The sequence below is a fragment of the Phragmites australis genome, chromosome 10 (assembly GCF_958298935.1).
Source record: "Phragmites australis chromosome 10, lpPhrAust1.1, whole genome shotgun sequence".
Lineage (NCBI taxonomy): Eukaryota > Viridiplantae > Streptophyta > Magnoliopsida > Poales > Poaceae > Phragmites > Phragmites australis.
Genome location: NC_084930.1, coordinates 575133 through 601895, shown reverse-complemented (window position 1 = coordinate 601895; position 26763 = coordinate 575133). Strand labels below are relative to the sequence as shown.

At 48.4% G+C, this 26763-nt stretch overlaps 1 protein-coding gene and 3 pseudogenes across 6 annotated transcripts; 2 read left to right on the top strand and 2 right to left on the bottom strand.

Moving 5' to 3' along the window:
• The first annotated feature begins 1029 nt into the window (after positions 1–1029).
• LOC133883454 (uncharacterized) lies at positions 1030–13381 on the top strand. 6 transcript variants are annotated; one of them, XR_009902880.1, is made up of 12 exons: positions 1030–1346; positions 1455–1637; positions 2753–2887; positions 3982–4124; positions 10806–10970; positions 11100–11345; positions 11519–11749; positions 11822–11860; positions 12129–12338; positions 12549–12594; positions 12734–12786; positions 13244–13381. XR_009902880.1 is itself a non-coding variant. In XM_062322786.1 (10 exons), exons 1-9 carry the CDS (start codon positions 1163–1165, stop codon positions 12291–12293), a joined length of 1491 nt encoding a protein of 496 aa, XP_062178770.1. In that variant the 5' UTR covers positions 1030–1162; the 3' UTR covers positions 12294–12338; positions 12472–12559. The 6 variants fall into 6 exon arrangements, 2 of the variants coding, with proteins under 2 accessions (XP_062178770.1, XP_062178771.1); XR_009902881.1 differs by having other exon boundaries at positions 12734–12799; XR_009902878.1 differs by lacking the exon at positions 12549–12594.
• On the top strand, positions 13379–18556 carry LOC133931070 (probable protein phosphatase 2C 70; annotated as a pseudogene).
• A 135-nt stretch (positions 18557–18691) lies between these two features.
• On the bottom strand, positions 18692–19485 carry LOC133883455 (mavicyanin-like; annotated as a pseudogene).
• A 659-nt stretch (positions 19486–20144) lies between these two features.
• LOC133931419 (transmembrane 9 superfamily member 9-like) lies at positions 20145–21499 on the bottom strand (annotated as a pseudogene).
• Positions 21500–26763: the final 5264 nt, after the last annotated feature.

Genomic DNA, 26763 nt, shown 5'->3' with positions numbered 1-26763 from the left:
TTTAGGCAACGTTGTAGTCCGCATGGTTAGGACATAGCCCTCTAGATCTATCTAGTTAGGGATGGCAATCCTACCCATATGTACCGTGTCTGACGGGTACTGATATGGGTACGAGTCTTTATCCATAGGTGTAGTGGGTTGGATACTGCAAAGTAATAGGTCAAGTATATATCTATATATATGCCATTTCTTCTTCAATGTTTATTCAAAACAAACATTTGAACAAATTGGGGTCATCTTTCTTTGACTTTTGGTTTTTTTAACAGGTGTCGTAAATGAATGCTATGAACATTCAATGGAAACAGAGCATCTGGAACGGGAGGGGGATGAATATAAGGCAGAGCAGAGCTGTTGCATAAGCTTAGTACAAGAGGGTGATTCTAGTTCAAACTTCAGTAAAGCAGCAGTGTTTTCTTTTCATTTCTTTTATTTTGGAGGGAAAGAAGCAGTAGTGTTTTATTTGAAGAAAAATGGGAACATAAATATTTGTACATTATCTATATGTTTTTCTGGTTTATATAGTTCAAAGTCGGATAATTCTGACTTAGCTCGTCATCTTAGTTTCTGGAATTGAATCAATTGATCTGGTTCAAACAATCAAAGCACTGTCAAAATTGTTTTCACCAATCCAGTAACTAAATTCGTTGCTGCGTGTAAAAAGTGTTTGCAGACAAGCATGTTGGATGCAGGCCTAAGTAATTGTATGTTTAGATGGTATCAATCTCTCTAACCATGCTCTTTGCTTGCTTCGTGAGACTTGTTGTGTGATTAAGGTTTTGTTTATTTTAATTTTAATTGTGGCTTTCAATTTTTACAATTCGAAATTGAAATAAATAGACGATTTTTTACTATAATTTTTACAATTCGCTAGTTGGGTTGTGAGAATCCGAGAAACTGAATTATCTCAATTTTTTATAGATCGTGAAAATCCAGTTTACAAAATTATTTATAAAAGTTTTTTAAATCTATAATCTATTTTTTTTTCATAATCTACAAACTGCGAACTGCTTTTCAGAATACCAGCAGAAACAAACAAGCCGCATTTGGTTCGCAGGTCCGTCCCCTCTCCTGCTCTCTAGTCTCCTCGCCCTCTGTTCCTCCAACCACCCTCCAAACCCTACCCTTCTCGAAGCTTCCAGAGCCCCTGGTGCTCGAGCCCTCCATGGCCCCCTCCGCCTCCGCTCTCTCCTGCTCCACCCCCGACCCCTCGCGCTCCGGGTGGTCCTCTCTGCGGCCGCAGCTGGACCTCCAATCCGCGCTCCTGTCCGAGGACGCCGCCGGCGACGCTCGGGCCGTCGCGGAGCTCCTCAATGCCGCGCTGGAGGGGGACCTCCCCCGCGCGAAGAGTAAGGCGCCTCAATCTCCATTCGATGCTCGTATAGCTAGGGTTTGGGGTTTTGATCTGCTTTTGTGGTGGTGGGGGTTTTGGGGTTGGGGTTTGTGGTGTGATGCAGAGCTGACGAAGGAGCTGAGGAAGGCAGGGAAGGGCGTCGCCGAGGCTGTGGCGGACGCCGTCGGCATGCCCGAGAGCAAGCGTCGCGGGCCGCTCCACCTGGCCGCGGCGACCGGGAAGGTGGAGATGTGCAAGTTCCTCATCAGGACTTGCGAGGTCGACGTCAACGCGACCGATGTTGATGGTAATTAACTTGCTACTGCTGTTCCTGTCTACGTTGTGCTGTATTTCTGTCACGATCGCCACCCAAAGCAAGCATTCAATCACCCAGAACACCGAGCACCTCAGTTCAACGATGCATGTTGCCACGGAATCCGAGTACACAGCAGGACTACTAGTCAGGAGAAGAATGGAAGCATAGAGACAGTCAGACAGAAGCACTAGACTTGGTACAGGAGAGAGCAGGGAGCACTAGACGCATGTCCAGGTCCGTTTTCTGCGAGGTTTTGAGTTCTGTTCACTGCTCAGGGTCGGAGGTGAGAGGCGTTGCAGAGTTTGTGTGGATGGGGAAGAACAGTAGGTTGGAGAAGGGCTCAATTTCGTTGTTTTAGCAATTGGGGCTGAGCCCCCAGATAGAGCCCATTAATTCCCCAATTGGGCTTAGAAATTGGGCCTCCTTGGGCTTGGGCTAAGCATCATCATCAGCACCCGTTTATGCTCATCCTTTCTGTTAGTTGTGATGTCTGGCTATAATATAGTGATTGCTTGGTTCCATATTTGGATCTCACTGAAATTGGGCGATAGATGGAAGAAGCTATGTTACTAAATGTAGGTGGAGAGGTTTAACATGTTTTGATTATTAATTGTGCCGAATCATGTCTAGCTCAATCCTTTGCTTGCTATCAAAGTTTGCCCAGGTCCCCTAAAGCCAAAAAGATTTGGGTGGCATGCGCTCTAATTTGCAGAACAGTGTGTTTATTTATGTGGTGCCTTTAGTGAGTTGTCATTCGTGAATGTTGTGGCAATGCATCCTTGCATGAATTTTTTTCTATTTGTCAAAAAATTATTGCAATATGCTTGTGTCCATGTGCCGACGCAAAATGCGTAGGACAGTAGAGGAAATGTGGTAATCACATGACCGATGCTCCTGCCTTGTTTCTTGGAGTGGGATGAATAGTTAGATTTTTGTTTACTTAAATATTATTTCGCATGATTCACTTGTAAAATCTGCTTGGGCGATGTTTTGGTATGCATTTTGCGGTTGCTAAGATTCTTGATTATATAGCACCTTGTTTGGTCAGAAGTGAGAATCATTGGACATGCTTATGATGTGTTTGCCATTTCTTATGCTCCTGTTAGGTGCGACTCCTCTAATTTTTGCAATACAAGGTATGGGATCTACAGCTGTGGTGAAGCTTCTTCTCAGTTATGAAGCTGATCCGAACAAAGCAGACAGCGGTGGGATTGCTCCTCTCCATATTGCAGCAGAACGAGGTTCTCTCTGCCCTTGCGTATCTTCGTTTTAGATTTATTTAGCTGTTGTTTGATCTCTATTTTGGATCGAGTAAATTGCATCGCTAGTACAACAAGTTGGGAGGTGGGTACAAACAAGTCACAAATCTTGAAAACTGCTCATATGAGTCACTAACACTGTTTTGGTGGTGGATTACTAGTCAAAACCTGACTCATGAACTAGTTCTAATCTATTGGTCTTCCCGCGTGGTTGTTCAATCACAGTGATGCGAAATAGAGTAGTTGGGGTGTCAAAGCTGAAAAAAGAAAAAGAAACTCCTTCCGTTCCTATCTAGCATGTGAACTCATTGTCTTTCCGCTGTTTCATCCACTTAGAGACTTCTGTCCTAGACGATCACCTTGCTGAGCAGTGTTGCGTTCGTCCAAGCAACTAGCTTGATTTCTGCAAGCATGATACATGGTCTCCTATGTAGATCCAAGATTTTTTTTTTTCCGAAAGGACGACACTAGAGATGCTGATGGTAATAGAAACACCTTGATTAGTGTGGACCACTTTTGGGGCTAATATATCCAGCTTTGCAGTCCATCAAGAGTCGAGTGAAATAATTCTTTACACTCATGCAGTGTGCTCATTCATCAGATAGCATGTCGGATAGTATCATGAACGTGTGCATAAACTTGTCATATTTTCTGTTGAACAAGACACAAACTTGATCAATACTCAGACTGGGTCAAGCCTGTTTTGATTGCTTCATCCTGTCATTAGCTGAACCTAGACACTAGATCATCATAGGAGAAAACACAGTTAATGAAATCTGGATTCTACGCTGAAGGCCATTCCTTGGATGGGCAAATACTTTTTTTTCAGGCTGGTTGAAACATGCCAATTAGGGGGGGGGGGGGGGAGCTGTAGTAATCGTCCCAGGGCTTACTGCATTGTAAAACATCTTTATATTTCATACTGTTGTTATTTTAGCTTGTAGGTCTATAAAGATGCCAAACTGATCGATTTTTGAAATATAAGCTCTTGTGATGCTCGAAATTTCATTATGAAACACATATTTTATTTAATATATCCTAAGGTTAATTGTAATTATTTTCATGCTTTTAACCAGATTCCTATGAAGTAGCAGAGCTTTTATTGTCCAAAGGAGCTAAGGTTGACCCCATATGTGAAAGTGGCGAAGCACCACTACATGTTGCTGCTGCGTATGGAAATGCAAGAGTGTTGAAACTGTTGTTGGAGCATAATGCCGATGTAATATTTCTATCCAGCTTTAGTTGCACTTTTTCATCAATATTAGTATGTTATGGAGTTAGTATTTGATATGGCGGGTTCTGGAGGGAGGCTTGAGTGGAGAGACTAGGATGGAGGAGGCTTGTGGATTAGAGCGGAGAGGATAGCGTAGGGGTAGAGGCGGCTGGCCGCTCTCAACACCGGGTGGCGCTGAACTCGCCGTTCCGGCAAGAGACTCTGGCTAGACCAAACTTTAGGAGGAGTTTATTTCTTCTTGATCAAAACCTAATGACAATCTATTGCCTTTATAGAGCAGGCTTCTTATGAGATAAGGAAAGTCTAACAAATCTCTATCAAAAAGGAAACTAACTAATATATTCCTAACAAACAATATCTCCTCCCTCTTTATCCTTTCAAGCCGATTCCTAGCCACTTTGCTACGCCTGGGAATTCCTATTTCGGCGCTGATATGTTCTTCCAATAAAAGCGTCGACAACATTTCCCCCCTCGCCCGAAAACAGCTCGTCCTCGAGCTGAAATGAGGGGTAAGCTGTCCTGAAATCATCCAAGAATTCCCAAGTTGCGTCCACTGGTTGAGTACCAGTCCATTGCACTAATATTTGCCACCGTTCACGATTCAGTCGGGCCTTGGTCACCGCAGTAGGAGATGGTACCACCCGGCCATTAACAATGTCTGGAAGTGGTATGATAGAGTCTGGAGGAGTGCCGATGAAACGTTTCAAGAAGCTTACATGGAAGACACCATGTATGCGGGCTTTAACAGGAAGCTAAAGACGATAGGCAACTGAACCAATGCGCTCAATAATTTGAAATGGACCATAGTATCGAGGAGCTAACTTGTTGTTGGAGCCTGTTTTGAGAGATGTTGCTGGCCGATGCTGCAGACGAAGCCAAACGAAATCCCCAGTGGCGAATTCTAAGTCACGGCGAGATTTGTCATGCTGCCTCTTCATATAAGCACTGGCCTGGAGAAGTCGTTCACGAAGCTGACGATCCAGAGCGGCCACACGAGCCGAGCCTGGCGCATAGGACAGAAGGACTGGAGGAGCCCGGCCATACACCACTTGAAAGGGCGTTGTCTGCAATGAGGAATGGAATGAAGTGTTGTAGCAAAATTCTGCCCAAGTTAGCCACTGCAGCCAAGTGCGGGGTCGGTCACCGGCTAGGCATCGAAGGTACATGGCGATAGTGCGATTGACCACCTCCGATTGTCCATCAGACTGAGGATGAAAGGCCGAACTGCGATGGAGTTTTGTTCCAGTGAAGTGAAAGAGTTCCTCCCAAAAATTACTGGTGAAGACGGGATCTCGATCACTTACAATTGAACAAGGAATGCCGTGTAATTTGACTATGTTGTCATAGAATGCACGGGCAACTGAGCTTGCTGTATAGGGGTGAGATAATGCAATGAAGTGTGCATATTTTGAAAACCGATCAACCACTGTTAAAACCACAGTCTTACCGCCCACCTTGGGAAAGCCTTCAATGAAATCGATGGCAATATCTTCCCATACCGACGATGGAACTTGCAGGGGCTGTAATAACCCGGCCGGATGAAGATGTTCGGTCTTGTTACGCTGACAGACGGAGCAACCCTGAACAAACTCCTTGACTCGCCGACGGGTATGAGTATTGTAGAATGTCGAGCGAAGGCGATGAAGGGTCTTCTCAATGCCCTCGTGGCCCGAATCATGGGCGTCAGCCAGAAGTTGTGGCCATAGTGGTGAAACATCAGGAACAAACACCCGGCCTTTGTACAGAAGCAGGCCGTCGACTTCTTTCCAGTTTTCATCGGCTTCTGGTGAGGATAACTGGGCCCGAATGCTACGTGCTTGCTGATCTTGAGTGAGTTTGGCACGCAGAGCTTCATAGACCGAGAACACCGGAAAGGATATAGCATATAAGGAAACGTCATCCTCATGGCGCCGAGAGAGAGCGTCCGCAACTGTGTTGAGACGGCCTGGGCGGTATTCCACCGCAAAGTCATATCCGAAGAGTTTGCTCACCCAAGTATGCTGTGGGATTGTCGACAGTCGTTGATCCAGAAGGAACTTAAGGCTGTAATGATCTGTTCGGACCAAGAAGTGACGACCCCAAAGATAAGGTCGCCAATGGCGCACTGCCTTGACCAATCCAATGAGTTCACGCTCATATGCTGCGAGTTTTGCGTGATGGCGAGGCACAGCACGGCTGAAAAATGCGATTGGACCGGATCCTTGGTGTAGGACTGCGCCAAACCCAGTGCCCGACGCGTCGCAATCAACGATGAACATATTGGTGAAGTCCGGCAGTTGAAGAACGGGTGCCGTCGTGAGGGCTTTCTTGAGGGAGATGAAGGCACCGTCGGCCTCGGCACCCCAGGAGAACGACTCCTTTTTAAGAAGAGCCGTGAGTGGCGCCGCAATAGCGCCGTAGCCCGCAATAAACTTGCGGTAGTATCCGGTGAGGCCGAGAAAGCCCCGTAGTGCTCGGACGGATCGTGGGCGCGGCCATGCCTCGACTGCCTCAATCTTGGAAGGATCCATGGCAACGCCCTGGCCGGAGACTATGTGGCCAAGGTACGCTACTGTTGTTTCGCCGAAGAAGCACTTGGTACGCTTGAGTGCAAGATGATGTGCACGAATGGCTTCAAAGATAAGCTTGACATGTTGGAGATGTTCGGCCCACGATGAACTATAAATCAAAATGTCATCGAAAAAGACGAGAACAAATTTGCGTAAGTATTGTTGCAGGATGTCGTTCATGAGAGCTTGAAAAGTAGCGGGCGCATTAGTCAAACCGAACGACATCACCAAGAATTCGAAGTGGCCATGATGCGTGCGGAATGCCGTCTTCTCGATGTCAGCTGGGTGCATTAACACTTGATGATACCCACTGCGTAGATCCAGCTTGGTGAAGAATCGAGCCGTCTTAAGTTCATCAAAGAGCTCATCTGCCACCGGAATCGGAAATTTATCTTTGATGGTTTTGGCGTTGAGAACACGGTAGTCGACGCAGAAACGCCAGGTACCATCATGCTTCTTGACGAGGAGGACCGGGGAGGAAAATGCTGAGGTGCTGTGCCGGATAATGCCTTGATCCAGCATGTCGGCACATTGTCGTTCAATCTCATCCTTGAGCAGCTGTGGGTAGCGATATGGTTGTACCGCGACATGAGTTGTTCCCGGCAACAGATGTATGCGGTGATCATGACGCCATGGCGGTGGAAGGCCTCGGGGTTCTTCGAAAATGTCGATGAAGTCGGCTAGCAAGTCATCTAGAAGCGCGCGGCCTATGGTGACGACGCACAGAGCGGGCGTCGGCTGGGCTGTGCCAATTCCATACCAACACACCGAATGATCAGCGCGCCAAAATGTCATCGACAGAGCCTCAAAATCCCAAAGGATGGGCCCCAAGGTGCGTAACCAGTGCACCCCCAAGACCACATCAAATCCGCCCAACGGAATTACATAGAGAGTGATGCTGAAAACTTCGTTGTCGATGATTATCGATTGTTGTTCACAAATGCCCATCACCGGAACACATTCGCCATTGGCGACCGAGACATGTAGACCTGGCCGAGGGGTGACCGGAAGGTGTAGCTGCTGCGCCATAGCTTCGTTGATAAAGGAGTGAGTGGAACAGCTGTCCACCAGCGCCGTTAGGGAGTGCTCGGCGATGTGGAGCCGAAGACGCATGGTGTGCGCAGTGCGGATGCCGGTCAAGGCCATCAGGGAAATTGCCAACTGATCTTCCGTGTCATCGTTGTCGTCCTCTAATTCGAGCAGGAAAACTCCTTTCATGGAGCACTTCCCGACGTGCTCCTTTGAAAACTTTTCCGGACAGTTGAAGCAGAGTCCCTTGAGGCGACGGTCGGCCATCACTTCGGCGGACAAACGGCGAAACTGCGATCGTGGAGCGGCTTGCTGGGCGCCGCCAGGAACGATCAGTTTAGGTGCCGCCGAAGTCGAGGGAACCGATGTTGGCGAAGACAGTGGGGCTGAAGAGGAAGACCCAACACCAGGCTTAGCTGTCGCACAAAAGTAAGTCGTCGAGCGTACGGGGGGTGGCTTGGAATCCCCATCAGTATCGCCGAGACGCTTCTCGTAAGCTCGGGCCAGGCTCATGGCGGTTTGGAGGTTGGTTGGTCCTTGTAGTTAGACATCAGTACGGAGAGGCGCGTCGAGACCAGCGGTGAACAAGTTGACCTGGTGTGTCGGCGTAAGGTTATCGCAACGGCAAAGAAGTGCCAAGAATTGGCGTTGATAATCTTCGACCGTCCCAGTGCGACGCAAGTCCTTCAGTTCGCCGAGGATATTAGCCCGGATGGGAGGTCCGAAGCGAAGGTTGACAAATTCGGCGAACCGAGCCCAAGACAGTACGCTGTAATCCCGTTCCAACTGATAATACCATTGGGCGGCGACTCCGTGGAGATTGAAGGAAGCCAACCAAACTTTCTCTTCTTCCATGGTGTGCTGGCCGCGGAAAAACTGCTCGCATTTGTTGAGCCATGGAAGAGGATCATCCTCGCCATCATACGAGGGAAAATTGAGCTTGTGATGACGAATGACACCCCGAGGAGTCTCAATGTGATCAATGGCACAGTAATGGCCGGGACCGTCGCCAGAGAGACGACCGGCCAAAGATGCGTCAGGGCGAGAGTTGCTCGTGGTGTCGTCGCGCAGTTTCTCTATGCGCGCGATACGTTGATCATGGCGATCCAAACGCGTCTTGACGGAGTCCATCTCAGCGAGAACGCGCTCGAGCATGGAGGCCAAATCGGCAGTTGTTGGTGCGCGGGGATGATCGTCGGAACTTGCCATGGAGGGACCAGCGGGCGGGGGTGGGGAGGATGGCGGAAGCGGGCTGCCAACAGGCGACAGAGAAGGTTGTCTCTCTGGTACCAGATTGATATGGCGGGTTCTGGAGGGAGGCTTAAGTGGAGACACTAGGATGGAGGAGGCTTGTGGATTAGAGCGGAGAGGATAGCGTAGGGGTAGAGGCGGCTGGCCGCTCTCAACACCGGGCGGCGCTGAACTCGCCGTTCCGACAAGAGACTCTGGCTAGACCAAACTTTAGGAGGAGTTTATTTCTTCTTGATCAAAACCTAATGACAATCTATTGCCTTTATAGAGCAGGCTTCTTATGAGATAAGGAAAGTCTAACAAATCTCTATCAAAAAGGAAACTAACTAATATATTCCTAACAAACAATATCTTCTCCCTCTTTATCCTTTCAAGCCGATTCCTAGCCACGTTGCTGATATGTTCTTCCAATAAAAGCGTCGACAACAGTATTCTATCATGATATCTGCCTATAATTGCTCTAGTTAGTCTTTTCTTTCCTTGAGTTTCCTTCCCAAGTCTCAACCCTGGAAGTTCAGTATACTTGGTCCAACCAGTTGTTAGAATGCTATTTTTGCATCCTATTAGTATAGGAGATGATACGCATTGCTGATACCCATTTGCCGTGGATTCGGCCATGGGTAGCCTGATCAAGTTTTCTCAAACTTGCTAAAACGACGAAAGCGCGCCCCCTACCTGGCGTGCCAAATGTCGAGGTAATCTCTGACAGTGATTCCGGGGTATGGCGGACGGCGTTTCAGGGAGTGAATGTGTCTATATGTGTAGACGAATGATTCGGGGACACCGGTGGTTATACAGGTTCGGGTCTTCCGGAGGATAACAACCCTACGTCCTGTTTTTTGTCTGTAGATCTCACTTGGTTATAGCGGTGTTTTAGCAGATTGCCAGAATTGATCTGTCCTGGTTACAACAGGGTCCTCGTCCCTATATATAGTAGGGAGAGGGAGAACTAACTTGCGGGCTCTACACAAATAGTCTCTGCTCATTCTAATATCTAACTCAGATCATCATTATGGAGTACCGGGCACGCAACTTGCTCTGGCAACATTGTATATCGTGCTGCCGCGCGTTGTCTTTGCCTGGCCCGTAGGACCTTATCCTGCTGCATTTAATGCGACGGGACGGAACGGTGCACTTCTGCATCGTCCCTGTTTGCTTGCCTCTACGCGCCGTCCTCGTCCACTTGCCTCTGCGTGTCGTCCCCGTTCACTTGCCTCTATGCCGTCTCCGTTCACTTGCCTCTCTGCGCTATCTCCGTCCACTTGCCCCGCCGGTTGGCCGACGACATCCCATCTGTCTGTCGTGCGGCGCTGCGCCGGCCTGTAGAGTCTCACACCGTAGCCTTTAATGCTATGGGATGGGACACACCCTCCTGCACCGCCCACGACCTTATCCGTTGGGGCTGGTGCCTGGTGAAGGGAATTGTTCGGGCAAGTGTCCAATCTGGTCCGCGACCAAGGGGCTGGTTGTGGGTTTGTGTGAAGGTGTAGCGAGATTGGTCGCTGGAGGCTTTGCATTGGTCGGAGTAGCTTATTGACCGATCAGATTTTTTAGAGATGTTCCCCGGGCTGTTTGCACCTTGCGTGGGGCCTGTTTGGCCGGGGTACCCCTTTACTTGATACACCGACAATGTGTATTTACTTTTCTCCCGTACGATAGACTCGCATTCATCCAATACCCCATTGGCTGTGCCGCCCATTGGTTCTTTACTGGAGTGTTTGGAAATACTTATTGAGGAGCAGTTTATTGTTTGCTTGCATGCAATATTCAGTAAGCACAAGTATTGTTTGCTTGCATGCATGCAATATGTAGTAACCATAAGTTGTTTTTGCGACAGGAGAAAGTGCAAAGTGTGCCCAGAGAGCAACCTATGACAGCACCTCAACTACATGATCCTCCACGTTCGGGTCATCCATCAAACATTTCTTCAGGGGGTATGGGCATAGCATTGGATGACGACATTGGCATTCCTGAATACTCTGAATATGACGATAGTGAAGTGGTATGTATACATGTAACCAAACCTTTATATTCTTTTGTTCTAATTCTTGATGAAAGAATATATATGTAATTGAACCTTCTCGATTAATATTTCTGATTTGCGACTTATGTTTTTGTATCATTGGTGCAGGCCAACTTATTTGTGAAGGTGAACTCTAAGGAGTTGAAAGCAATTTTGTCAAAATACAAAATAGATGCAACAGGAAATAAGGAAGAAGTCTGGAGAAGGGCAAATAAGGAGCTTAAGCTAGAAGAGCTGAAGCAAAGGGAACTCAGGTTGTTGTGCGCTGCAAATGATATTCACCAAAACAAGGATACAAATGCGGAAATGATTTCAAAACTGAAGAATCATAAGAAAAGTCTATTGCTTGCGATGGTATGGTATTTACACACAAGGCTAAAGATAGAAAATCGATAATTTATCGAATAAAGTTATATATGCAGTGCTTCTCCAGTTAATGAGTCAGTGTTACTTTTGGATACGATTTTCTGTCTTACCTTTAGACTTATATATGTTTATCCTTGCTAATGTTGTGGTTGCTTTTACAGCGTAGGCAAAAGTTTATGATAGAACTCCGGGAACACAACAAACAATTGCGAATTTCTTTGAATAACGAATTAGATACAAATCTTTCAGAATTGGATGCATTCAGCATGCTTGTGGAATTAAAGGAGTATTTTTTGAAAGAACATGCTTCGCTAGAGCTCTCCTACCAGTTCGAGGAAAAAGAATGTGCTTCGCTAGAGAAGCAACTAAAGATAGAGGAAACTGAAAAAAGGGTGGGTGACTTGTGACATTTGACTTATTTTGTTTGATTCATTAGCATTAATTAAAACTTTTTAAAAGTGCAGGCATATTTAAGGAAGGAAAGTTTGCCTACAAAGTGCAAGGTAAATGACATTTCTGATAACAGGAAAATCGCTGCCTTTGTCGAGCTCCTAGGCATAAAACCAAATTGGTTTTTCGTGATGCTAGTCATTCGTCTTAAACGATGCTCAATCGCTCTCTCCCGTAGCTTCATTTTATGCCTCATCAATTTGATTCCACGGTAACTAGTACAACTTTGAATGTCAAAAAAATAAAACAAAATAAAAAGGATTCGCACATTTGACAAAATAGAAAATCATTGTATAAAGATCTGATTTGGCTGCTATGCAGGAAAAAGCTGAGTATGAGGAGAAGCTACTACTGGAAGATAGACAGAAACGTCTTAAACTTGTTCTAGCAGAAAAGAAGGTTCAGGAGGAATTATCCAAAAAGATAGAAGACGAAATAGCTGTTCTAACAGAAAAGAAGGTCAGGACGAATTGTCCAAAAAGATAGACGACGAAATAGCTGAAATACATTTAAAGAACGTCAGATGCACAGGTACATATCACTGCTGTAATTAATGTAGTAGTTTTAGATTTTTAGCTGTAAGGAATGTGACATCCTTCTAGGGAAGCTTCATTACTATTATATCCATGATTCTAGATTTCTACTGAATATTTTAAATATCTAGGAATAAGTCTACTTCACCCCTGCACCTGTTGTTATATTTATAAGATTTGTTTCCTTTTTGGAAACCCCCTCATTAAGCAAAAAGGTTAAGAACTCTGGAGTACATCAAGCGAATGGCTTTATGGTGAGTCTAGATTCTAGAATTTCAATAATGGTAGCCATTGACCCATTGTGTCATCTATGAGCTTCAATCGCACTTGTATCAAATCTAAAATTGATTGATTATTGCTTGAACTAGCTCACTTTTCCTTTGTATTTTTCAGAGTCGAGATAAGGGTCGGCATGGTCATAACTCTATTCAATCATTTAAATAAAGGTATATCTGTCAGGTGACTATTTTGCTGCCCCTTGTCGTATTGCAGAAGAACATGCGATGCAAAGAATAAACCTCTTTTTTTTTCGCTACTGCCCTATTGTGCTTATGTTAAGTCTTCTCCATCTCATGAATTTCTAAGTGATAAACTTTCATTGATAGCCACCATATAAACTGCATGTGTTTCGTATAGTTGGTCTCGATAGAGCTAATGCATTTTTTGTTCATGGAAGGCAAGCAACCTGCTGCAACCATGGGAGTATACTGTTACTTGATCAGCTCATGTGCGTTTGAAACATGAGATTCCATTTATTTACTGAAGTTCATTGCTTGGTTGGTTGAATTTGGAAGATTCAGAACACTAATAATGTGTCACTGGATTGGGATCTTTGGCGCAGCTGAATCGTGTTTTAAGTCTGCTGTCAAGTTGATGTTTGTTCTGTTTTTTCCACTATTCCAGTTAAAGCCTCGCAAGAGAAGAGCCAAGCTCTGGCACTTGGACCTCCTTTGCTGGCATCAGAACCTAGGCAACAAGCAGCTGAAGAAGATTCATCAGAAGAGCTTGAGGACAAGACTGAATTAGAGTACTTAATCCTGTACTGCTGCTGCTGCAGACGATGAAGAAACCTCGCCCCCACCCGCTTCCCCTCCTCTCAGTCCCGGACCCTTCTCTGCCGCCCCCACCGCATCCCTACCACCTACAAATACACACAAGCCCCCCACTAGAGCGTCTCTTTCTCGCATCGCTGTCGTCTTGCACTGCCGCCGCTCCCTTCTCCTCTTCCTCGTAAGTTGCTCCTAACTCCTCCCCAATTTGCAGCTGCTTAGAGTGCAAGTTGCGATCCTGTTACTATGTGTAGATTCGCATGATGAATTAAGTGCCAAATTGTTGTCTCCAATAGTCCGGGAACCCGACAACCTAGAATAAATTCTGTTGTGATTCAACCAATGGTGTTTCCCCTGTAAGCGAAAACCTCGAGATACCGGTTTGTCGACATGTCACACTCGCATTGGGAGTTCACTGCTAGGTCTGATAAATTGATCAAGACGATATATGACGGAAGCTTTGTTTACTTGTTTACACCACTTTGAAGGAATCGTCTCTATAAGCATGGCCGTTCCGCTTTAAAAGCTAAGCCACCTGTGTCTTTCTTGCAGCATGCTGCTTTGCCGGACCTCGATGACTGCACATCATTTTTGGGTGTTTACGATGTCCATGGAGGTAAATTTTGATTGTTTTATATTCAGGTTATGCTATTGTCTTCAGCTGTACTGACTACTGGCTGAATCTGCATTGGTTTGAGCTTCTGAGAGGGTTTGTTCATTGGATTAGCATGATCTAACTTCACTCATTCTATCCAATTAATAGCTGGATATATTGATGCTTCTAAAATATAATAGTGTAATTGAAGCAGTATCGTTGCCATGCCCCAATTAGATGGGCAGTAAGATTCTGCAGCAATATTGCTATGGGCCATGGGTTTTGTTGATTTCCTGTTGCGTGTGTTCATAACCATGGCAATGGTGCTGACCCTACCATCCAGTATTGAACGTATGTACATAGCAATGTACTGGCTGAGAAGTGTCCTGTACACACTTCCTAGGAGCACTTTGTTATAAGTTATTTATTTTTATCCTTTTTGGAGTCTCACTAAGGATTGCACTGTTTTGGACATAATGACAAATGAACACGGGGAGGTGCATTTTTTAAATTACTCCACGCACACTGTTTCAGAAACCGGCCATCTGCCGTATAGATGCTTCCTAGTTGCCGCCTAGGCTGTCTGCCTAGCCCGCCATATCACTGATAAGGCGCTAGGTGCCACCCTGCTGCCTGCCTAGCATCTAGTGCATCTTTAAAGCACTGGTCCCCTGCAGAAGAAACTTCCTTGTATCTGACAATGAATACTATGAAGTTCATTGAAAATGAGCACCCAAGTGATTTCTTGAACGATGAAAAGGCTAACAGGCAATATTGACTACGGGAATGATCTCAATTAAACCTGGTTAATAACTTAGCACTGATTTGGTACGGTTCGAACTTTGCTTGTCCGGAATACTAAGTTCCTAATGTGGCTGTAACAAGTCAAATAATCAAACTGTTCTACACTTCTGTTTTAATGAGTAACTGTAAGCAGTCATAGTGCTATCCCTTGTAAATTTGACACACGTGTCCTTGTTGGGAATGGTTGAATACTTTATCGTGTAGTTATGCGTCAGATAAGCAATTATTTTCCCTGGTAGCATGACATACTACCCCGTGTTATTTTAGGAAAAGCCATCTCTAAATTCTGTGCAAGGCACCTACACAAGCAAGTTCTCATAAATGAAGCATCATCATCCGATGATTTATCAACTTCTGTCCATAAAGCTTTCTTAAGGTAAATTTCATGCTTCTCAGTTTAGAATGGAGTCAGTTTGGGTAAAATTGACATAATTTTGTGGTTTAGTGAACCTGCTCGACATTTTACTGTTTCAGAATGGATGAGATACTGAAAGGACAGGGGATGGAGAGAACTGACTGAGCTGGGGGATAAGGGAAATAATAAGGGCAATAAGGGAAACAAGTTCACGGGTATGCTGGAGGGCATGATATGGTCCCCCAAGGGTGGAGATTCAGATAACCTAGGGGATGGCTGGGATACTGAGGAGGTAACACTGCTCATTTGTTTTTTCATCATCAACCATTATTTTTCTGCCTTCCTGGTGTGTGAAATTCCAATCATTACTTTTTTGGCATGAGGTTCTGAAGTAGTGTTTCTTAGAATACACATTTCACGGTATAAAAGCTTCTTGTATGCTTATTAACTGAGCCCATATTTAAAAATGGGCTTAAAAGGGATGTGGGGAGTAGTACTCTTGGTGTTCATCACTCATAAACAGATCGTGGATCCCTTAATATCCTTATCCTGTCAACTGATAGGATACCTTTCTCTAGTAGATATCTTGAAAACTAAAAGAACAAAACAAATCTAGTCATTGCTGAAGATTCTTGCTTCTCAGACTTGGGTCTAGGTTAGACATCAGTAAATAAGGTTCCCATATGGTCAGGCTGAAGTGCTGAACACATCTAATGGGCACAGACTGACAACTATGCTGTAGAACATTTTTGTAGCCATTATTTCAAAATTGCATGTCCTCTAATGTACCCTATCCAAAGTCCTTTCGTATAAATAAATGGAAATATTGTTTAGTATGGATGTTGCTTGCAAGACCTGCCGTATTGGGCTTTTTTGTACCCTTGTTTATTTCCTTTTTTCTATTTTTGGTTAAATTCTAGTAAATGTAGAGCATATCTGAACCCTTTTTAACAAAGTTACTATAGCAGGGTCCAAATTCGAACTTTCCTGGGCCAACATCTGGAAGCACAGCTTGTGTGGCTGTCATAAGAAATGATCAACTCATCGTTGCAAATGGCGGGGATTCCTGCTGTGTTATCTCACGGAAGGGTCAGGTACATTAGATTTCCATAACTTGGTTTTAGTTCTAATTGCCAAACATAAATACTAGAATATTTTTTGCTGACTCATCTGTTGTGCAGGCTTACAGTTTGTCAACACATCAAAAACCATATCTTGAGGGAGAAAAAGAGAGGATTTTGAGTGCCAGCGGGTTTGTTGTTGCTGGACGGGTCAATGGAAGCTTGAACTTGTTGAGAGCAATGGGTATCTCTTCTTTTTTTCAAACAGAAAATATTTTGTTGTTACCTACAGCCTTTTTTTTTTATTTTTGTGTTTTCCTCTAGGAGCTTTGAACATGACAAGGGCAATCGGTAGCTCTTCTCTTTCTCAAGCAGAAAATATTTTGTTGTTACATACGGCCTTTTTATTTATTTTTGGGTTTTCCTCTAGGTGACATGGAACTGAAGCAAAATGAGCTTTTGCCAGCCGAGAGACAGATTGTGACAGCTGAACCTGAGTTGAAAACAGTGAGCTTTGCCAGCCCTTTCTGTCAGTATTTCCTTTTCTTGAACAAAATTTACTCAGGGTTGCTTTGGCATTTGACCAGGTCAAACTTTCTGAGGATGATGAATTCATTGTTTTAGCATGTGATGACATATGGTATGATTTAAATTTCTCTCCTGGATGCAGACTTATTACTATAATTGAATTACTTTCTTATATACCTTGACATACGTTTTATTTGCACCATTCTAAAAATATACAAATTTTTACCATCTGCTTGAGGGATAAAATACTTGAAGAGAATCCTACAGTAAACTTCCTCAGTGTTCCTTTGCAATGATCATCACAGGCACCATCCATAGCACGCTTACCATTCAAGAGTTCGTGCCAAACCTGGAAAACATAATTATTCACTAGTCAATGGTGCTTAATGTTATTTCTGCAAAAAAGTATCTTATTAACCATGAACCTACCACCTTGAAAATGTTAATTGGTTCGACGGAATGCTCCTGAGTTTTGAAATTTGGACAGAAGGGAAGTCTAGTGCATTAGCAGCCGTGAACCCTAAGTAACCAGAACACAATAACTTGTTATAAGGATATCAAATAAGGAACATCATATATATTTAATCAACATTTGTGACACCGCCATCTAATTCAGATGTGAGGTAGTCTCTCGGAGGTAGTTTGCACCAGGGTTTGCAGTTGCTGATATGTAACTGCAGTTTTGTAGCAAACTTATGACCTTTAGATGGATATTGTATCCAGATCATACTCTATTAATGAAATTCGAATTGGGGAATGCTTATTTGTTTTATCTAGATCAGCTGGATACCGAGGGGCATGTCAAACAAAGCAAGCATCACTAGCTTTCATCAAGGGTCAAATATTGTGCATTTAGCAGGTGGTGTTAGAAAAACGTAGACTGATGGTACTGGGTGCTCTATTGCAGTTGTTTGCATAAGACACTGATGGTTCCACGCTGTAGAGCTAACGCATTAGATTATAGACAAGCAGATTTCCTGATCTTAAAGTTGTGAAATGATGTTTTGGTTATTCATTATCCATGCTGTCAGCCAGAGATAAGTTCAACATTAGCAGTTCGCGTTATTGGTGAATTCCACTTAGAGTGTTGTCTACTCTGTTTTTTGTATTATTGTGATTGATATTGAGTTGTTGATACCCAATTTTTCTTGTGACAGGGATTGCATGTCAAGTCAAGAAGTGGTTGATTTTGTACTTGTACATAAACACTAAGTGTAGCACATAGCTGTGTTTGAGGACATTGCGTTCCAAATGTTCAAAAAATTCGCAGGAGGATAAGCTATCGACAGTGTGCGAGAAGTTGCTTGACCGTTGCCTGGCACCTACATCTGGTGGGGAAGGATGCGATAATAATATGACCGTGATCGTTGTTCAGTTTAAGAAGCCAGCTTCGCCAGTTGCTACGTCTAGCGCCGAGCAATCTGCTGCCACTTCAGAAGAGATGCGGCCAAAGTAAGCTTCCCTTTGGCTGACGCAACTACACATGCTCCAGTCATTGAAATCTCAGCGTTGTAAAGTCTGAAGTTCCTCTCTCAGAATTTGAGCCCCTTCCCTTTGTGAACAGCGAGCTTGATGGCCCGGACGACCCATTGAAGTAGGCTCAAGTGGCACACGGTGCCGTGGAGTTCTAACCGGTGGTGGGCGATTAGAAAAAAGCATAGCAAGTGGTGTATATAAGAAAGGTATTATATTCGACAATCTGTTATAGGGTTTGTTCTTTTCGTTCTAGTCTTCAGAGTCGTCTCAACCTGTAATACATGGCGTGTTGGTTCTTGAATCGGGGGTTTTTTTTTTTTGTGGAAATGCATCAGTGAGTTTTTAGGAGATCGTTTTCTTCTCAAAATCATGCTTTGGTGGCACCACATGATTTAAATCGATTCGCTGAAGATGTAGCAATGATTGCTTGCGGAAAAGCTTTAAAGTTGATGCAGAACTAATGTTCAATTAGAAGTCCCTAGGAAATGGATAGCAAGACACAGGAAAACTGTTCAAAAGATGGCAAGATGCTGGGAATCAAACTCCTAACATTAAGCAGCGACTGCTGCCACGGCGACCGCGAGCGCTGCCAGCCACGCCGGCGGCGCCTCGTGCCAGGCGCTGTGGCCTCGTCCAGTGCGCCGGTGCCGCTGCGGCGCATGGAGCCATCGGCGGCAGAGGCGTTGTGAGGGAGCGGGTGGACGGTGATGGCGACCTTCATGCCTTGCTGGCTGAATCCGTTGCCGCAGATGAAGTAGTAGCGGCGGGGCTCGGGGAGCGGGATGAAGTCCTTGCCGGAGGTCCAGTTGCCGGCGACCCCGGCCATGGTGCAATTGTCGTACCCCGTCTGGTTCACTTCGAACACGTTGTGCGTCCCCTTCTGGTGCCGGAACGCTGCACCCAACAAACCACACATCACTCACTACGAAGTGGATCTAATCCAGCAGGGTGAAGGATTTCTTGTTTGGTTTGTGCTTTCTACTGGTCGAGATAATTGAACGAATGAGAAGTAAGAGAAGCGGCAAAGCTAAGCTTACAGATGAGGTCGCCGACGTAGGACTGGTTGCCGGACCAGAGGGAGTAGTTGATGTTGGGATTCCACCCGTGGTTCGCGCCCACGATGTGGTCCGTCGCGGCGCAGAGATCAATCGCGAAGACGGCGAGCACGGCCACGACCAGGAGCCGCGCCATTGTAGCGCTGGGCAAGCTCAGGGTCACGGAGACGGCCGTGGTTTGTGGGCAGAAGAGCGACGAGGAGGAGAAAGAATGGTGGGAGTGCTGTGCGGCGGAGGAAAGGAGACAGCCGCCGCTGCAGCAGCAATAATGATGTTGATGTCAGGCTCGAGTAGTATGATTTCGCTGCGGATTGTGGCCCACTTTTGGCCTGGTCACCATGGGATTTCTGCAGATTTGGCGGGAGTTGAATCGTTTACGCGCCACGGCTGGCTCCCAGCGCCAGCGGCCACCCGCCCGCTCTGGCCACCGTTTTCTGGCGGCGCCGTCCACTCCCAGCTGGAACGAGATGGAGCATGGGCGACTCCACCGATCACAAATTCACAATAGAGGAATGAAGCTCAGAGCCAAAAGAGAAGCAACTCCGGCAAGCTGCTCCATTCTGGTCTTGTCGAAATCAGTAGCAGCAGCACTTATAATTCCACCACTCGGTCCTGTATACCCGAGATGAAATCATGCTTGCCAGGATTGGAGCATCTTTAGTTCAGAAAAAAAAATCGGAGCATCTTCATAATGAATTACTGACACTCCAAGCAAACTTTGGGAGGTAGAATTATGATAAAATCGCACTTATATAAATGTCAGCACTCGAGCACACAAGACGCCCATTGCTGGCAAGACAAGCTTAAAAGTAAAACGACAGCTATTATTTTGAAGAACTGTGGTTACATTGTTGCTATCAGGGTATTTCATGGTACTTGTGCTGGAGCCTTACCGGCAACTGAACCAGTACAAGCGTACTGGCCATAATGAATTGAATTTATACAGTGATCCACAGAAAAATTGTCAAAAGAAACAACTCCATCACAATGTGTTGCCCTTATATTTTCTCAGTTTCAAATCACTACGGTGTATCATCTGACCACAACAAACATAAATCATTCATAAACTAAATCCTAAAAAAAGCAACTTTCCTGAAAAAACTGAAGAAAATAGGGGGAACAATTCCCCAATTCACATTAATCATACAGTTCTCATGACTCAGACTCTGAAACATGTGCTATTCTCTGTCGTGTTGGCACCTAATCAATCTTCACTGACGAGTAAATCAACCTTGTGAACCAGAAGCAGGCGCAGAAACCAATTGCGCCGGTCAGAACAAAGAAGGCATAGGATGCAAGAAGCACGTATCCAAAATACAGGATGCCAGACACCAGCTTAGTAATCTGCAGCTTCGTGAAGAAGTAGAAACCAGCATACAAGAAGAGATACACTGCAGAGGATCCTGAAGTGAGGTAAGACCTCCACCACTACATGTAGTCCTCGCTGCACAGTTGAAATAGCAGAGCACGATTGTGATTTCGGCACAAGTGATGATGAGGATGACAAATACGAGGAAGAGGAAGCCAAAGATGTAATAGAACTGGTGCAGCCAGATGGAGGTGAGGATGAAAAATAGTTCAATGAAAATTGCTCCAAATGGGAGAATGCCACCAATCACAATGGTGAAGATTGGATTCATGTACCAAGCTTGCTCGGAGATCTGTCGTGGAATCTTGTTTGTCTTCACTGGAGGTTCCATGGCGGGTTTCTTGAAGCCAAGATAGCTCCCAACAAAAACAAGAGGTACTGAGATGCCATACCAGAGGAGGACCAAGGCAAACATAGTGGTGAAAGGAACAACACCAGATGACTTCTCCCCCATACAAGAGCATTCAAGATGAAGAAAATAACGAATGCTACGCCTGGAAACAGGAATGCCGTTTGCAGGGTAATTTTCTTCCACTCTGAACCCTTGAACATCTTGTAGAGACGTGAAGAGGCATAGCCAGCAAGCAACCCCATCAAGACCCAAACAAGAAGCATTGCAGTCATCAGTCCTCCACGGTTTGATGGAGAAAGGAAACCCAACACAGCAAAAATCATAGTAACTAGCAGCATGCCAAAGAATTGGACACAAGTGCCAGCATAAACTCAGAGTAAGTCAGATTTGGTTGGAGGACGGAACACATCTCCATGAACAAGCTTTCCTGCCTGTTTCCTCTTGTTCTTCTTCTTGAGTTTCTAGCTGATTGTATCTAGAGATATCTCTGTAGAGAGTGCGAAGCATGATCATAGCCAGATGGTGGTGCAGGGCTCTGCAGAGAGCTCGGTCCCCCCCAGAGGCAATCTGCGGGGAGGCCTGGGCCCCACCGGTGCCCGGCCAGCCCGTCGACCCCTTCCTGGCCGCCATCGAAGGCGTCCAGGCAGCGGTTGGGTGGCTGGGCGCGGCGGTGAACGCCAAGGAGGGGGAGCTCGAGGCCGAGCGCGCCCGCCTGGCATCGGAGAAGGCGCAGCTGGCAGGTGCCCAGGAGGAGGCCCGCGCGGCGGCCGCGCGGGAGCAGAAGCTCCTAGAAGACACCCGCGCGGAAGTCGCGCGGGAACAAGAAATTTTGAAGGCCGTGCGGGAACGAGAAGACGCCGCCCGCCTGGCTGAGGCGTCGAGGCAGCAAGCTGCCGAGGCCCTTGCCAGGATGGGGCACGCGCAGGAGAGGGAGGTGGCAGTCGCAGCTCGGGAGCAGGCGGCGGAGGAGCGGCAAGCCGAGCTGACCCGCCGGGAGGGCGCGGCCGAGAAGACGCGTGCCGACCTCCAGCATTGGGAAGACGACCTCCAAAAAATCAGAGAGGACATCTGCCGCTGGGAGGGGGACGTCTCCCTTCGGGAGGTGGATAATGAGTTGTCGGCGGCGGACCTCGGCGCTCGGGAGGATTCGGTGGCCCAGCAGGAGGATGTGCTGGCCCGGCGGGAGGGCGAGCTGAGTCGCCGAGAAGGCGAACTGAGTCGTCGAGAGGGCGAGGCTGCTGCGGCGGCAGCCGCCGCTGCTACCCGGGCGGAGGAGAACGCGAAGCTCGAGGCGGAACTGACCGCCCGTGAACGCGCCTTATCCGAGATGGTGGCCAGGACGAAGCAGGCTGTCGGCCCCGCAACCGTTGGCGGTTCTTCTGGTCCGGTCGGGGACCAGGGACTTGAGGCGCAGCTGCGGGCCGCCAAGGAGAAGCTCGAGACCGCTTTTGTCTCGCGGGTCAACCTGCAGCATATGCTGGAAGATATACTCCGGCGGATGCGGCGGGCCGTAGAGAAGGGCGGTCTTGGGCGGCTCGTTGAAGACCAGAAGAGCGACAGCCCTGCACGACAAGTGCTGGGGCTCCAGCAGGTCTACGAGCGCCTTGAGGCCCTGCCTTGGGCGGTCCAAGAACTTGTCGCCCCGGAGGGACGTGGCTTGGCACATGCAGTGGCCGAGCACGTCCTGGCCTGCTACCGAAGCAGGGACCCGAAATTCCCGCTGGAGCCGGCGCGGGAGGGAGTGGTCGAAGCTGAGGGAGAGGCCGCCCGGGAAGCGGTCCGGAGTACCGCCGCCGTGGTGGCGGCCGGCTTCAGGTGGGAGGTGCCACCGCCGCCAGCCCCCGGGGACGACTCAGAGGACTTAGCTGACGCCTCCGACGCCGACTAGATCTTTTGTAGCTGTTTCTTTCTTTTGTTGTCTTGATGAATGTAAATATAGGAGTGATCCCTTAGAAACGCTTTGTATATGCCTTGTGAATATAATGGCAGCTTTTCTTTGGGCTCGCAACTCCAATTTCTCTGAGTGTTTGATGTTTCTTCTGATGTTTTGCCTTGAAGTCCCGGGGAGTACTCAGTCGGGCCGTTCCCGACCTTCCCATCCCCGAGAACGAAGTTGTCCCGATCGCTGTTGTTGGCGCAGTCAGCCCTCGAGCTCTCGCGAGTCCGCATTGTCTAAGTTAAAAAACAAAGACACGAACTTCCTTGCCTGGGAGATAGATCGATCCAGCACAGAACACGCCGTGCCCGGTGAACACTTTTTCACTTTGCGACCACTCAGTTAGTAGATGGGAGACGCGTGCGGGCGAAAATGTGACCAAGAGTCCTCGTGGTCCGGTGGTGCCCGGGCTTAAGATGGACCGGACCGAGCACTGACAGCCCGCCCCCGAGGCCTGAGCTCCGGACTACTCGAGCAGCTCGAGCGATAGGATTACCCAGGGCACCCGAGGACTCGGTAGTGCTCGGGGTCCGTAAAAGTGGAACGAACACCACGACCACCACGAAGGGCTTCGGTCAGACATTACCGTACACGCGGTACTCCTTTCTACAAACCGCTCTGTTGTTCCAGGAAAAAGTAGACACGCGGCAGGGTTTTGCGCGCGAGGTGATCACCTCGCCGAACAGATTAAAGCGCGAGAGCCCCCGAGAATGACTCGTGAACATAAATTTACTAAAAGCGGACTTGTCTGAATATAACCACTCACCGGACAGCTGTCGGCCTTCCGACCAACCGATCCAGGAGGGGTGTGCTTCCGAGCTCAGGGTGCCCGGGGACTTGGTTCTTTCAGCGGAGCGCCCGAGCGCCGAGAGGCATACGAGGCTCCCGGGGTCGGGTGATCTCGACTACTCATGCCTAAGTGGTAGGACCACCCGAGGACCCTTGGGGCCGACCAGAGACCGGGGCATTGAAGCCCTCGCAGTCGAACTGCTCGTGATTGCTAGCCTGTGACTTAAGAGAGAATATAGAATTTCTTTGTCTGGTGCGCTCTGTTAGTGCGGTACTTGTTTTAGACTGCTCTCGTTTTCGACCCGAGACCTCTTGAATACCCAAACCGGTGGACAAGAGCGGACAGAGGCATAACCCAGAGGTCCTATGGTTCGGTGGCACCCGGGTATGACAGACCAGACCGAGCACCGACAGCCCGCTCCGGGGGCCTGAGCTCCGGACTACTCGAGAAGCTCGAGCGATGGGATTACCCAGAGCACCCCAAAACTCGGTAGTGCCCGGGAGCCTGTCACGACACCGAACACCACGGCCTACCATGCCGGACGTAAGTCAGCGGCGACTGCTCGCATGCATACCGATTGGGATTCTTTTATCAGCGGGGAAAATGAGAGAGCAAACTTTTTTCTCGCACAACCGAGCACCTCACCAGACAGATTAAACATACGGAATCCAGAAAAAGATTTCGACATAGCGATTATCTATTGAAATACTGAATGTGCAATATTTACAAGGTTGGGCGACGGCGACTTACCCAAGGGGTGGAGCCCTCGGGCTGCTTGGGCCGGAGGAAGCCCCCGGCCTGATTGACTTGAGCCGCGAGCACGATCATCTACGGGTAGAACCTCCGGAGATGCTCGATGTTCCACAGGTTCGGGAGTGGCTGTCCTTCCTCTGTCACTAACCTGAAAGAACCTGCCCGCGGGACCGCGATCACGGTGAAGGGACCTTCCCACATAGGGGACAGCTTATTCATTCCTTCGCGCGACTGGACGCGTCGGAGAACTAGGTCCCCCACCTCGAGAGACCGGGCCCGGACATGGCACAGATGATAACGCCGCAGACTCTGCTGGTACCGAGCCGCCCGGACGGCGGCACGCCGCCGGCGCTCTTCCAGGTAGTCCACGTCGTCGCGCCTTTGTTGCTCCTGCTCACCCTCAGAATACGCATGCACTCGAGGGGAGCCCAGAGTGAGATCGGAGGGGAGGACTGCCTCGGCGCCGTAGATGAGGAAGAACGGAGTCTCCCCGGTGGCGCGGCTTGGCGCAGTCCGATTAGCCCACAGCACGGCTGGCAGCTCGCCCACCCATCCCTTCCCGTGCTTAGCGAGCACGTTATAGGTTCGGGTTTTGAGGCCCTTCAGTATCTCCGCGTTGGCGCGCTCGACCTGCCCGTTACTCCGAGGATGAGCGACGGAGGTGAAGCAGAGCTTGATGCCGAGGTCTTCGCAATAGTCCCCGAACAGGGCACTTGTGAACTGGGTGCCGTTGTCGGTGATGATCCGGTTCGGAACGCCAAAGCGGCTGCTGATACCGCGGATAAACTGGAGCGCCGTGTTTTTGGTCACCTTGATGACTGGGACCGCCTCCGGCCACTTGGTGAACTTGTCGATGGCGACATATAGGTATGCATAGCCCCCGATTGCTCGGGGGAATGGACCCAGAATGTCCAAACCCCAGACCGCGAAAGGCCATGACAGGGGAATGGTATGAAGAGCCTGAGCTGGCTGGTGAATCTGCTTTGCGTGGAACTGGCACGCCCTGCAGCGCTGAACCAGCTCGGAAGCATCCTGGAGAGCTGTAGGCCAGTAGAAACCTTACCGGAAGGCCTTCTCGACCAGCGTGCGGAACGATGAATGGCCACCGCACTCGCCCTCGTGGACCTCAGCGAGAAGATCGCCGCCTTCTGCCCGAGAGATGCATTTCAGGAGGACACCTCCTGCGCTACGCCGGTAGAGATCCCCATCTACTATGGCATAGCGTCTGGACTGCCGAGCAACTCTTTTGGCAGACGCCTCATCCCCGGGTAGGAACTTTTCTTTCAAGTACCCTCGGATGTCAGACATCCACGAGGCATCTTGAGAACATTCGGCGAGCGCAGCGCGCTCGCCGGACGGCGGTGCCCTGACGGGGCTTCCCACTGAGGGCACCGCCGGGGTCCCCTGAATTGAGTTCGAGGTTTCCCCTTCATCCTGTTCGGCAGGCAGGACGGAAGGCCGTGCGAGTCTTTCTTCAAAGACTCCGGCAGGGACGCGTGCACGTGAGGAGGCCAGGCGGGAGAGCTCGTCGGCCAGAGTGTTGTCGCGGTGAGGGATGTGCCGCAACTCCAGGCCATCGAAGCGCCTCTCGAGCTTCCTGACCGCAGCCACGTACGCCACCATTTGAGGATCCGTGCACTGGTACTCCTTGGATACCTGGTTGACGACCAGTTGGGAGTCCCCTTTGACCAGGAGGCGACGAATCCCGAGCCCCACCGCAGCCCGAAGGCCGGCGATGAGACCTTCATATTCCGCCATGTTGTTGGATGCGCGGAACTGCAACTGCACGACGTACTGGAGCTCTTCACCCGTTGGGGAGGTGAGAACCACTCCGGCCCCTGCGCCTTTCAGCGAGAGGGAGCCGTCGAAGTGCATGACCCAGTACCCGGGCGCGTCGTGCCCGGGATAGGCTGAGATCTCTTCTGGGACGATGTAGGGGACGGGCGTCCACTCTGCTAAGAAGTCGGAGAGCGCCTGGCTTTTGATTGCCTGGCGACTGACGAAGTGTAGGTCGAACTCCGCCAGCTCTACTGCCCATTTGACAACGCGCCCGGTGCCTTCCCGGTTCCAGAGAATGGGCCCCAGTGGATACGTGGTAACCACCGAGACCTTGTGCGCCTGGAAGTAGTGGCGCAGCTTCCGGGAAGCGACGAGCACGGCATAGAGCAGCTTCTGAGCCTGGGGATATCTTGTCTTGGCTTCCCGGAGGACTTCACTGACGAAGTATACCGGTCGCTGCACCCGGCGGGCTCCACCCGGGGGGCTGCTGCAGCCCCCAGGCTCGGCGGCACGGTCAGGGC

Bases quoted from the DNA above. Each gene is read 5' to 3' on its own strand.
- LOC133883454 (XM_062322786.1), top strand. From the start codon at position 1,163: ATGGCCCCCTCCGCCTCCGCTCTCTCCTGCTCCACCCCCGACCCCTCG. The intron at 11,346-11,518 runs GTATGGTATTTA...TTGCTTTTACAG, and splicing joins AAAGTCTATTGCTTGCGATG to CGTAGGCAAAAGTTTATGAT. The intron at 11,750-11,821 runs GTGGGTGACTTG...TTAAAAGTGCAG, and splicing joins TAGAGGAAACTGAAAAAAGG to GCATATTTAAGGAAGGAAAG.